The 12,454-nt window shown below is 34.6% G+C and overlaps 1 protein-coding gene across 1 annotated transcript in view; it reads left to right on the forward strand.

Moving 5' to 3' along the window:
- LOC144204678 (PTB domain-containing engulfment adapter protein 1-like) overlaps window positions 1–12,405 on the forward strand; it is a 28,072-nt gene extending 15,667 nt beyond the window's left edge. Inside the window, exons 2-11 of the mRNA XM_077728788.1 lie at window positions 438–515; window positions 4,059–4,120; window positions 6,929–7,000; window positions 8,040–8,138; window positions 8,471–8,608; window positions 8,689–8,805; window positions 9,417–9,503; window positions 9,972–10,107; window positions 10,912–11,006; window positions 11,721–12,405. Coding sequence (XP_077584914.1) covers window positions 438–515; window positions 4,059–4,120; window positions 6,929–7,000; window positions 8,040–8,138; window positions 8,471–8,608; window positions 8,689–8,805; window positions 9,417–9,503; window positions 9,972–10,107; window positions 10,912–11,006; window positions 11,721–11,792 — 956 coding nt within the window. The 3' untranslated portion in view covers window positions 11,793–12,405. The remainder of the gene's footprint in view (window positions 1–437; window positions 516–4,058; window positions 4,121–6,928; window positions 7,001–8,039; window positions 8,139–8,470; window positions 8,609–8,688; window positions 8,806–9,416; window positions 9,504–9,971; window positions 10,108–10,911; window positions 11,007–11,720) is intronic.
- Window positions 12,406–12,454: the final 49 nt, after the last annotated feature.

The raw sequence follows: 12,454 nt of genomic DNA on the forward strand, positions 1-12,454 counted from the left end.
CACTTTCGTACTTATTATGTTGTCGACTACTTATTATGTTGACTACTTACTATTTGTGAACATTTCTTGATTTTTATGGATTATTTTTATGTTTGTTTGTTCAAATTCAATCAAAATTGAAGTCTTTATTGTCATCATACACAGCTGTGTGTCTCAATTTTGTTATACGCATCTGTGTATGATGACAATAAAGGCTTTAATTTAGATTAAATTTGAAGAAAACAAACAGATGTTGTTATTTGTGTACATTATGGTGAAGCTTAAAATCTCATTATACTTGGATTCATTCAATTAAATACATATCAAGTGATATAATAGTACATTTGAAAGATGGTGTTGTTCTCTTGAAAGTCTAAAAAGCAAACAAACTGTTGTTTTCCTCATTTTGTGAGAGAGAGTTAGTCCTAGTTTAATGTGTTTTTCCTCTGTTCTCCTAGGTGGAATATCTCAATACATTTGGGAGGAACGGCGGCATATATTTTCCACTATGAATCGTGCCTTCAACAGGAAAAAAGGTGAGTCGTCACAGCCAATTAAGTTTCAACTGCGCCAACTCATCCGAGCAGTAATAATGCAAATCATTGTAGAAATAAGTGTATCGCTTTAGCCTCGCAAAAGTCAAACTCTAATGCCCAATTCTAGCAAATACTGCTATTTCAGTACACATTATTGTTTCCCCTTTACTTCAATGCAATTCACCAAGATGGGATGTTCATATTTTGCATAATAGCCTGACAAACATTGGAGTGAGTTTATATTAAAGCAACATAAAGTACTCTTTAAATATATTCTAAAGTACTAAAAAAAGAGGGAAAACATCCGGTTGTGATATTTTCGAGGTGACACCATCCAAGGACAGATCAAGGAAAATATGGTGGTGCATTTTGTGGGAAAACAGCTTTGTGTGTTTACCACCATCTGTCCAGTGTTTTGCTCTCCTGCTCTAAATCAACAGGGTAGAAAATTTTAGGAGGAAAATTGTACAGGCTACAGGTGGGCCACTAAGCTATAATCATATTTAAGTGTCATAATGACACCCCATTTTTTCCCCACAAGGACTTTTATTTGGTCCATTTTCAAGTTATGAACAGTAAGTGCTGGAATCTATACATGGTATATTTATCATGGTATATTTTTTGGAGATATTCTGCAGTTTTGTAAAGTCTCCGGGGGTAAAAAATAGCAAATATTATAGACTTTTTTTTTGTAAATTTAAAGGGTCACAAGCTCTTATTGAGCGTGCTCGGACGTTTGGTCGCCGGACGTTTGGTCACCGGACATTTGGTCGCCAGACGTTTGGTCGCCGGTATATTCATGAGAGAGAGTCTAATATCTAAATATCTACTGTTTACAGCAGTACTTAGATATTTAACAGTACTTAGATATTAAACAGTACTTAGATATTAAACAGTACTTAGATATTAACCAGTACTTGGATATTAAACAGTACTTAGATATTAAACAGTACTTAGATATTAAACAGTACTTAGATATTAAACAGTACTTGGATATTAAACAGTACTTAGATATTAAACAGTACTTAGATATTAAACACTACTTGGATATTAAACACCACTTAGATATTAAACACTACTTAAATATTAAATACTACTTAGATATTAAACACTACTTAGATATTAAACTCTCTCTCTTAGATATTAAACAGTACTTAGATATTAAACTCTCTCTCTTAGATATTAAACAGTACTTGCATATTAAACTCTCTCTCTTAGATATTAAACTCTCTTTCTTAGATATTAGAGCTGGTTTAAACAGTAAACTCTCCATTTGACTGGCGACCAAAAGACCGGCGACTAAACGTCCGAGCACCCTTTTCGAGCCCCCAATTTTGTAAGAAGGTTCTCACAAAGAGTGCAAAAAGATGTCCAATTTGATATCGCAATACTAAATTAAAATGATCTTCATGTTGATAAAGAAAATTAGCCCTTAACGATTGAGCCTCGACATCAAGACAGCATTGAGTTCCCTAAAGTATTCATTAGGCATCCTGAAAGATAAAGTGACTGCACCGTGTATTGGACATGACCTCAACTGAAGGCATCGTTAACAATGGAAAGTAATTCAGGCAACCCATTGCCAGGGCACCCAGGGACCCGAGTCGGCCTGAAAAAAACAAGAGCAGACATTGGTAAACAGACAAAGTAAACAAAGGATCTGCGTGGGGAAACATTGAAATAGCAAATTAACGCAAACGCCAAACAATCCTAACCAGACGCGGCCATGGAATATCTCTAAAGGTGAAAAATATGACAGGATGTCACCATTTTTCATCTCTATGTCATTTAGTGTGAATGGAGACAGTCTCATCCATACGTAATATTTGCTTAGTATGCCCCTGTTGTCCACTTTTCCTGATTGGTACAAAGTACTTGAGTTTTACCTTAGATTGAAGTACACAGAAAAAATGAATTTATTTTGTATTTTTTTGAGTGTTCTGTTTAGATGCTTAGTCATGCTGTAATGTGGTTTTATATGTTCTTTTGTGCCTAAACGGATACTTGGTGTCAAAGTGGTGGCCCGGGGGCCAAATCTGGCCCGCCGGATCATTTTGTGTGGCCCGGGAAAGTAAATGATGAGTGCTGACTTTCTGTTTTAGGATCAAATTAAAATGATAAGTATAGATGTATATTCAATTTACAGATTTTCCTTCTTTAAAGCAATAATTGTCATTTTTAATCCATTTTTTCTGTTTTTAGTTCAAAAATCATTGTGTAAAATCTAAAAATATATATAAAAAAGCTAAAATAAACTTTGTTTTAGTTCTATTTAAAAAATGAATAAACAGGTCTTTTAATCCAGTTCTTTTAATCCATTTATAAAAATTTAAATCTAAATATTATATCTAAAATGGCCATTTTGGTTAGCAACAGCCCAAAAATGTTGTCAAATGACTTCCGAAACCCCCCCAAAATGGACACATTTTCGTATACGTATTTTTACTCTTAAATATCTAAGCCTGGCTCTCAAGAAATAATATTTGAAAACGCAAATCGTTTTGTCTCTCTCCGTCAAAAAGATTCCCTTAGCCCTGATTTAGGCAATACTAATCATCTCTGGAAGTAGTTTGAAGGGTCATTAAGTAGCTGTTAAATGTACTACAAAAGCCTATAATGAGTCCAATTGTACATGGAAGCCGCACTTATGAACTGATTGTCAGTAGAAACGCTGAAAACTGATTTCCCCGGAGCCCATCTCATTTTTTTTGAGAGCTCTGAACTCATGTCATGTGTTAGTGAACGAGCACGCCATTGAATGAGGTTATTGTCGTTTTCATGACGTAAATGCTTACAAAAGAATTGTTCGTTTAGAATGTAGAACTCAACCTTGGGAATCCTGGTCTTTAAAATATGAAAGTCCACAATAGACATGGACGAATAATTAAAAAAAAGATAGTTTTGTCGTCAATAGTGACAATATAAAGTTTTTTTCGTCCTTTATTGATTTTATCATGTGTTTTTTAACATCAACCTTCCTAAGGAATTAGATATGGAAATTAGCCTTTAGCTATAATCTTCCATTTAAGCTGATAAGCTTCTAATGTTAAATAAATCAATTATCGTATTGTTGATAAATGACTGGCTACTCGTTGCATAATAATCAGCAAGTTAACTCCAACTACTTGCAATATTGTGTAATGTGATATAAATGTAAAACTGTACTGCGTTTATTTGTTTTTGTTCATGTTTGAGCAACAATTTAAGACCACAAAATCCTCAAAAACTCAACTCGTCACTCTCTTAAAGTTCAAAAACTCAAGAGACGAGACGTCAAGCCGTTTAATGTCCCAGCTATTATTAAAGTACGCCTCAGGGGCGCCACCTGGGCGAATTATTTCTGCTGCCGGAGACTTTTCATGAGAACCAATAAAGTATATGGCTGAAGCAGGGTACTGACTTTGTCATATTTAACTTATGAGCAAATATAAGAGGAGTTATGTCTATTAAAAAAGAACCCACAACATGAGAGGCTGTGGTTGAAACTAATAAGCAGGTTTATTATGAATGTTAATGTTCATTATGTGCTGTTTTTGTGTTTAGACAAATCATGGATGCACACACCCGAGGCCCTGGCCAAGCATTATATAGCCTACAATGCAAAGGTAAGTGTTTACCGATGCCTTGCTCGTCTTCCAAGGCGAGCTCGGATTTTAATTTTAACGTTACACCAACGGGAATTAAAGGACGAGAATTTCTTCATGAGATCGAAGGCATTCTTTTGAGACCATTATTGAAAGGTCATGTCTTAGAATTGTGTTTGGAAAGCTCGTCTTATTACTGTAATTCCCTTTTCAAATAAGCCCAATTCCAATCAAGTTAGGACGTTGTGTTAAATACATAAATCAAACACAACCAATTTTCAAGCATCATTTTTTCGAGTGCTTGGACGTTTGGTATATATAATAATAATAATGTAATATCTAAGTACTGTTTAATATCTAAGTACTGTTTAATATCCAAGTACTGTTTAATATTTAAGTACTGTTTAATATCTAAGTACTGTTTAATATCTAAGTACTGTTTAATATCTAAGTACTGTTTAATATCTAAGTACTGTTTAATATCTAAGTACTGTTTGATATCTAAGTACTGTTTAATATCTAAGTACTGTTTAATGTCTAAGTACTGTTTAATGTCTAAGTACTGTTTAATATATAAGTACTGTTTAATATCTAAGTACTGTTTAATATCAAAGTACTATTTAACATCTGAGTACTATTTAACATCTGAGTACTGTTTAATATCTAAGTACTGTTTAATATCTAAGTACTGTTTAATATCTAAGTACTGTTTAATATCTGAGTACTGTTTAATATCTGAGTACTGTTTAATATCTGAGTACTGTTTAATATCTGAGTACTGTTTAATATCTAAGTACTGTTTAATATCTAAGTACTGTTTCATATCTAAGTACTGTTTCATATCTAAGTACATTTGACCGGTCACAATTTTTTGTGGTATTTTTACAGTTTATAGGGTGTATTTTTTAAGGTTAAACAACAGGTTGAGCTAAATTTTAGTTTCCTCATATTTTTCCACTTTACTTGCAGGCTTTAACTGGAAAACTTCACTAAAACCTTTAAAAAATTCTAGTGAAAAATGTCTCCCACATGAGCTCTAAAACAGCCCAAATTATGCCATTAAAAATGTCAATTAACAAGGGCAAACCGCGTGGAGACATTTTAACGGATCATTACTCGGAAATTGACTATGACAAGGTGGGGGTATGTGCTCATATTTTGCATTAATCGCATCGCTCTTCGCCTTGATCATTCCGAGACAGCCATGTTTGCTTTTTCTTGCCAGACTAGTCAGTGATAAATTACCCTCACATCTCGGTTTTGCACCCAAACGCCGGGAGGACACGCAGTTCAAGAGACTATTGTGGACGGGGAATATATTTGTCGTAGAATTGCAGAGGTTTTAGAGATTGAAATCCTTACAAAGTGATGTTTTTCTTGAAAAAACTGAAAAAAACTGCATTTCATTGCCTGTTTAAGCATGGCGGCTTGAATAAGATGCATATTTTATGCCGTGTTCCTCGTTTTTATCGCCGAAAAAGCCACAATCTGGCTTAATGTGCCCTGGATAGAAACACAGAATTGCCGTTGGGATAAAAATAAGTCATTCAGCGCGTGGCTTTGAGAACAAGCGCATCTTTTTCAGGGTTAAATGGGGCATGCGAGACAAAAATCCACATATAGACTTGGGCATCACGCCGCATGAATGGAGGATCGTTAGCTGGAAATACAACCTGAAGACTGGGAATGATTTTCAGTTGCCATATCGTGCTCGGAGACATTTTATTCAGTCGACCTTTTAGGTGCTAATAATACCTGTGTTTATGATGTCTGTTATTGCAAGAAGGTAGCTATTGAGTTCAATGATGCACTTCTTTCTTCTTATAGTGTTTTGTCTGTTAGGGAATGACAGGGTTTGTTTTGGTCTGGGTCATGCATTAGGAAGCATGGAGAAGCCATCTGCGATGGGTAAATTAGATTTTGGGATGTCGTGGAAGTGTATGGATGAGAATTAAGAGTAGAAAGGTAGGGAGAGAAAGAGGGAAAATAAGGCTGACTGCTTCAATTTTAGAAAAGTTATTGTTTTTTTGACAGAACTTGATGTTATTCGGGGTCATGGTTGATTTTGGTTAAAAAGGCTAACTCAATTATGACAGTATGTGGTGCTCGGACGTTTGGTCGCCGGACGTTTGGTCACCGGACGTTTGGTCAAATAGTGACAAAGAATTTACTCTTGAAGCCAGCTCTCAAAATGATATTCATAAGAGAGAGTTTAATATCTAAGTACTGTTTAATATCTAAGTACTGTTTAATATCTAAGTACTGTTTAATATCTAAGTACTGTTTAATATCTAAGTACTGTTTAATATCTAAGTACTGTTTAATATCTAAGTACTATTTAATATCTAAGTACTTTTTAATATCTGAGTACTGTTTAATATCTTAGTACTGTTTAATATCTTAGTACTGTTTAATATCTAAGTACTGTTTAATATCTAGGGACTGCTTAATATCTAAGTACTGTTTAATATCTAAGTACTGTTTAATATCTAAGTACTGTTTAATATCTAAGTACTGTTTAATATCTAAGTACTGTTTAATATCTAAGTACATTTGACCGGCGACCAAACAACCAGCCACGAATTATGACTAGGAATAATCTAAGTTTACAGTTTGCTAAATTTACAGTTTGCCAGCTTTGTAGGAAGTAAAAGATGTAGACTAAATCGATGGTAGCATTTTTCAAAGTCTGGAAGTAGTTGGAGGTCAACATGTTCATTCATCATTTCTTTACATTCTGCACATAACTTGAATCATAGTTCATCTTTCATACCGCTTCATTTGAATGTAAAACGCCAGTGGGATGATTAATTGTGCCTCCTCTTCCAGTTCCTCGGTCACACCGAAGTGGAGGCCCCGAAAGGAACTGAGGTCGTCAAGGATGCCGTGAGGAAGCTGAAGGTAAAAGGTTGCCTGTCCAAAACTGTAAAACATTGTAAGATAAAAGATTAAGAACTCAGAGCAGGTGCTTGCTGTGAAAAATATTAGGCTGTCAGACTTTGGCAAGGTGCCTTTCGGCCACCTTTCAAGCACGGACTACATTTGGTTACGCGATAAGCCACATCATTTATCCATGGCAAACACGGTAACATTCTTAACTTGGATCCCTGAAGGATTAAAAAAAACTAAAACACTATGTACAGCACAGGTGTCAAAGTGGCGGCCCGGGGGCCAAATCTGGCCCGCCGCATCATTTTGTGTGGCCCGGGAAAGTTAATCATGAGTGCCGAATTTCTGTTTTAGGATCAAATTAAAATGAAGAGTATAGATGTATATTAAATTTCCTGATTTTCTCCCTTTTAAATCAATAATTGTCATTTTTTTATCATTTTTTCTGTGTTTTTAGGTCAAAAATAATTTTGTAAAATCTAAAAATATATATAAAAAAAGCTAAAATAATCATTGTTTTAGATCTAGATAAAATGAACATTCAGGGGTTTTATTTTCCTCCTTTAAAATCAATAATTGTCATTTTTTAATCCATTTTCTGTGTTTTTAGGTCAAAAATCATTTTGTAAAATCTAAAAATATATTAAAAATAGCTAAAATATTTTTATGTTTTACCTCTATAAAAAAATGAATATTCAGGTCTTTTAATCCAGCTCTTTTAATCCATTTTTTTAAAAAAATCTAAATATTACATCTAAAATGATCCAGTGTGGATTGTCCATAGTAATAATACATGTACCTTCTTGTTTTCTCACATTTCCTATAATTATCTTTAGATTGAAGATGATTTGGTTTCATTTCAGCAGCGGACATTTAGCAGAAAATAATTAGTGCTGACACGGCTTGTAGAAAGTCGTTATTAGATAATAGAAACCATTAAGCAATCGACTGGAGCGCCATGACAACAGGCCCGTTTGCCTGCCTTATTAACTATCTGCAATCTCGCTGCTTATTACCGATGTAGTCATGACTCTATCTCTTTACTTTGAAGTTCCAGAGGCACATCAGGAAATCGGAAGGACAGAAAACCCCCAAAATGGAGCTGCAGATTTCCATTTATGGCGTGAAAATATTAGAGCCCAAGACAAAAGTGAGTTTAACGTCGATTTGATCAAATGTGGTCGTCTTCATAGAGAGCTATTGAAATATTTTGGGGTGACATTTTCATAATCTGAAAACACTTTTGGATAAACCATTTAATTTTTTTTAAGGTTTTGGGAAACAGAAAATCAAATTATGAGTTAAGGTACATTGCTGCCCTCTATTGGTTTGTTAGGGTCATTTATTTTTCAATGCAAATTTGAAATGAGAAATTTCAATAGTGACCAATTGCCTTTTAATCAATGTAACAATACATTAGTGGTTTTTAAATGATTTTATGTACATGTATTTGTGTCATATTGTTTATTTTTATTTTCGTAGGAAGTGCAGCACAACTGTCAGTTACACCGAATTTCCTTTTGCGCGGACGACAAAACCGATAAACGTATTTTTACGTTCATCTGCAAAGATTCCGAATCCAACAAACATCTCTGCTATGTCTTTGATAGTGAAAAGTGTGTAAGTATCCAATTTTTACAACGTTTTTTTCGTCGTAATGACTTAAAATTTGAATGGAAATCGCCAATACGACGTTGCAGGCCGAAGAAATTACGTTAACCATCGGACAGGCTTTTGATTTGGCCTATAAGAAGTTCCTAGAGTCAGGAGGCAAAGATGTGGAAACCAGGAAGCAGATTGGCAATTTGCAGAAAAGAGTAAGCTTTTTCCTCCTATTTTTAATTAGCATTTTTGTTTTTTTACACTTGACGGTCACTAATTGGCCTTTAATGAGTTCAAGGTGCACATAAGTAAGCTCTTGAATTAACTTGTATGGCATTTTACCAATAATAACTGGATTAAATTATGATAGCACATTAAAGACTATGAATTTTAGATATTTACTTCATTTTTATTGTATATAAATCTTTAAATGACTACTTTTTAATGTACAATATGACATAAAATCATCAATGTACTTAAAGAATTGAATAAATAGTTGAAATACTCTCTCATTGTACTCAAATACTCCCTAAAAGGTGTCTTAAATATTTTTCAATCAATTGCAGTACTCCATGTAAGTGATAAATAATAATAAATATTCATTGAGTGGTACATGACTTACATGTACATGATTTATACTTACATGAAATACATGTACATGATTTATCCTCTTCAATATAAATGCAGAAAGTAGAAGTACTTTTTTAAGGTTGTTTTTTTCTTTAAACAATGTTTGAAATTGTACTTTATCCTATTCATTAAATGTACTAAAGTTAGTATATTAGGAGCAAATAATTCTCTATTTTCTGGTCATTTTTTCCAACAGATTCAAGAACTGGAAACGGAAAACTCGGAGCTAAAAAATCAGCTTCAAGATCTGGAAGAGCAATTGACCATGTCACATCTTCCCCCGGTACGAGTGCTTGATTCGCAGCCAAAATTGGGCAATTCTTCTTCTTCTACTCTTTTTTACCGCGGTGGACTCACATTGTGTCCCGTCTTGTTTTTCTCAGCCGTTATATCTAAATGAAGTTAACCAAGCGTACTCGGCGCAGAGGCCTTCTTCTCTCTTCTGGTGTCACGACATCAATTCGTGTCTGGAGAGCTCCTCCGTCACCCTCACGCCCATGAGCTCGCCCGACTCCAACCTGTCGACGGGCCTACTAACCCCTCCGCCTGCCAAACCCGCTTTCCTTCCCGCTAAACCTTCCGAGGGATGCGGCGTCCCGCGACCTCGTGTAAACTTCTTCTCCTTTATTTTTCACATTCGTTACTCTCTCCTCTCGACCAATGACGTTTCTCCTCCCCTCCCCGTTAACTCGTGGTCTCTTGATGAATGATTTTGTCGATGACTTACACGGTTACTTTGTTGTTTAAACAGGCCGGAAGCCTGTCCACCAAGGTGCAGTCCACGGACATTTTCGACATGGTTCCCTTCTCACCAGGGACGGTGCTGGTGCCTGCGCTGGTTGCCAATGGTTGCCCCACGCCGCCGGCAATGTTGTCAGCAAAAATAGGTTTGGAGATTACTTATTTTTTTAAAAATGTGTATTTAAATGAGGGTTGTCCAGTTCAAATCAAAGGGTCAAGTAGTAGTAGTCATAGTAGTAGTACTTGTAGTAAAAGTTGAAGTAGTAGTTGTAGTGGTAGTTGTAGTAGTTGTAGTAGTTGTAGTAGTTGTAGTAGAAGTAGTAGTTGTAGTCGTTGTAGTAGAAGTAGTAGAAGTAGTAGTAGAAGTTGTAGTAGAAGTTGTAGAAGTAGTACATTTAGTAGAAGAAGAAGTAGTACATTTAGTAGAAGAAGTAGTACATTTAGTAGAAGAAGAAGTAGTACTCTTAGTAGAAAAAGAAGTACTACTTTTAGTAGAAGTACTACTTTTAGTAGAAGTACTACTTTTAGTAGAAGAAGTACTACTTTTAGTAGAAGTACTACTTTTAGTAGAAGTACTACTTTTAGTAGAAGAAGTACTATTTTTAGTAGAAGTACTACTTTTAGTAGAAGAAGAAGTAGTACTTTTAGTAGAAGAAGTAGTAGCTGTAGATGTAGTAGTTGTACTAGAAGGAGTAGTTGTAATAGCAGCAGCAGTAGTTGTAGTAGCAGCAGTAGTTGTAGTCGAAGCAGTTGTAGTAGTAGTGGTGGCGGTTGTGGTAGTGGTAGTAGTGATAGTTGTAGTAGTAGTAGGGGTAGAACTGGTCGTAGTATTGGTAGTAATAGTAATACTAATTATAAGAGTAATAGTAATCGCAATAATAACAGTAATCGCAATAGAAATAGTAATACTCATATTGTACTATTTTCTTTGTGAACGTTGTTTTGTGAAGGCAAAGACCTTTTTGGCGCCGAGCCCTTCGATCCATTCACCTGTGCTTCAGCTGACTTCCCACCAGATATTCAGTCCAAACTGGATGAAATGCAGGTGAGTACCGCTTTTTTACAGATACATTATTCTTATCATTATTTATTTGCTTTGGTCCTATCTCTAAGCAGCTGGTATTCTTTTCTTAACATAGTCATGCATTTTATTCAAATTAGCCATTTTCTTTGTTTAGTTTTTTTTCTCCAATGTAGTGGAATGTTTTGACATATTTTTTCACCTACTTTTAAACCTAAATTTTTGTCCTTCCACACGCAGCGTCAAAGATGGTGTGTACTTTTTTCCTCTGTGCCATGTATTGCACTTTTTCATTTTTATTTATTGCATGCATTAAATTTGGGTGATCCTGGAAGCCCTTAGTGGTCCAAAATAAAAAAACGTCACCAATTATTTGGTTGAAAAATTATTGCTGAACTATAATGCGCAAATTCCACGTCAATAATATGAAATATTTCCAAAATATTGGTGTATTATTATTTTTCTAACACTTTGGGCTCCCATGAATTCCTATTTAAGAACCACTCATTCATTTTTTAATCATAAAAGTGATTATGAATCCTAAATTGAGCCAAATTGACCTTCTGACTTCATTGCTATTAGCGATAAATAATCGTTATTCCCATAAATGCGTATTTTTGTCCAGTTAAGGCATGCATTATTTTGTTTTATTTAAAAGCACGATGAAGCCACCATTTTTTGACCAAATTTGTAATTTCACTTAAATAAACTACTTCTAAATTTCTTTTTAATATACAGGAGGGCTTCAAAATGGGACTGACCCTAGAGGGCGCCGTCTTCTCGGTGGACCCACTCGACGGCCGATCCTGACTCATTATCGTCTTCTTTAAAATCATTTTTACGATTTTTGTACAAGTGCCAAATTCTGCTCCAAGTACGAGTTGGGATGTCACTTTTTTTCCTTATTTTTAAAAATATTTGTTTCATTTTTTTAACCTTTACATCTGGACGCTTTCATTTAATTTTGCCATTGTTTTATCGGTATTTCCCGGTCATAACCATTAAAGAAGACATATTTTTATAAAAAAAAACTGGAAAGGATATTTTTGACTTGCACAGAGAGTTGTATATAAGTATGAAATGCCCAATGGTACACTAGATTTTTACGTACGAATCATTTCAACGTTTTTTTTCTGCCAAAAACTGGCGATGAAATACTTGGAATGTGTTTATTTTATGGAACCTACATTAAGGTCACCTATTTTACTCCTCATTAACATACTTTGTGCTTATATTTTAGTCCTAATTTCATATTAATGTTCTTGTTTTTATTGCTGTCAAACACGTCTTGCACCATGAGGCACTTTTTGGTTGGCGAGGGAATACTTGATATACTTCCAATAAGCAGTATCATTTCATTTTTTTGGTGGTTTCTTTAAGACTGTCCATCTTATTCAAATAAAATGTTACTTAAAGATGAAAATTATTGTGTTAAATTGAACTATTTTTTGGAGTAAATGGTTTGAATAATG

Source organism: Stigmatopora nigra, chromosome 11, assembly GCF_051989575.1.
Source record: "Stigmatopora nigra isolate UIUO_SnigA chromosome 11, RoL_Snig_1.1, whole genome shotgun sequence".
NCBI classification, from domain to species: domain Eukaryota; kingdom Metazoa; phylum Chordata; class Actinopteri; order Syngnathiformes; family Syngnathidae; genus Stigmatopora; species Stigmatopora nigra.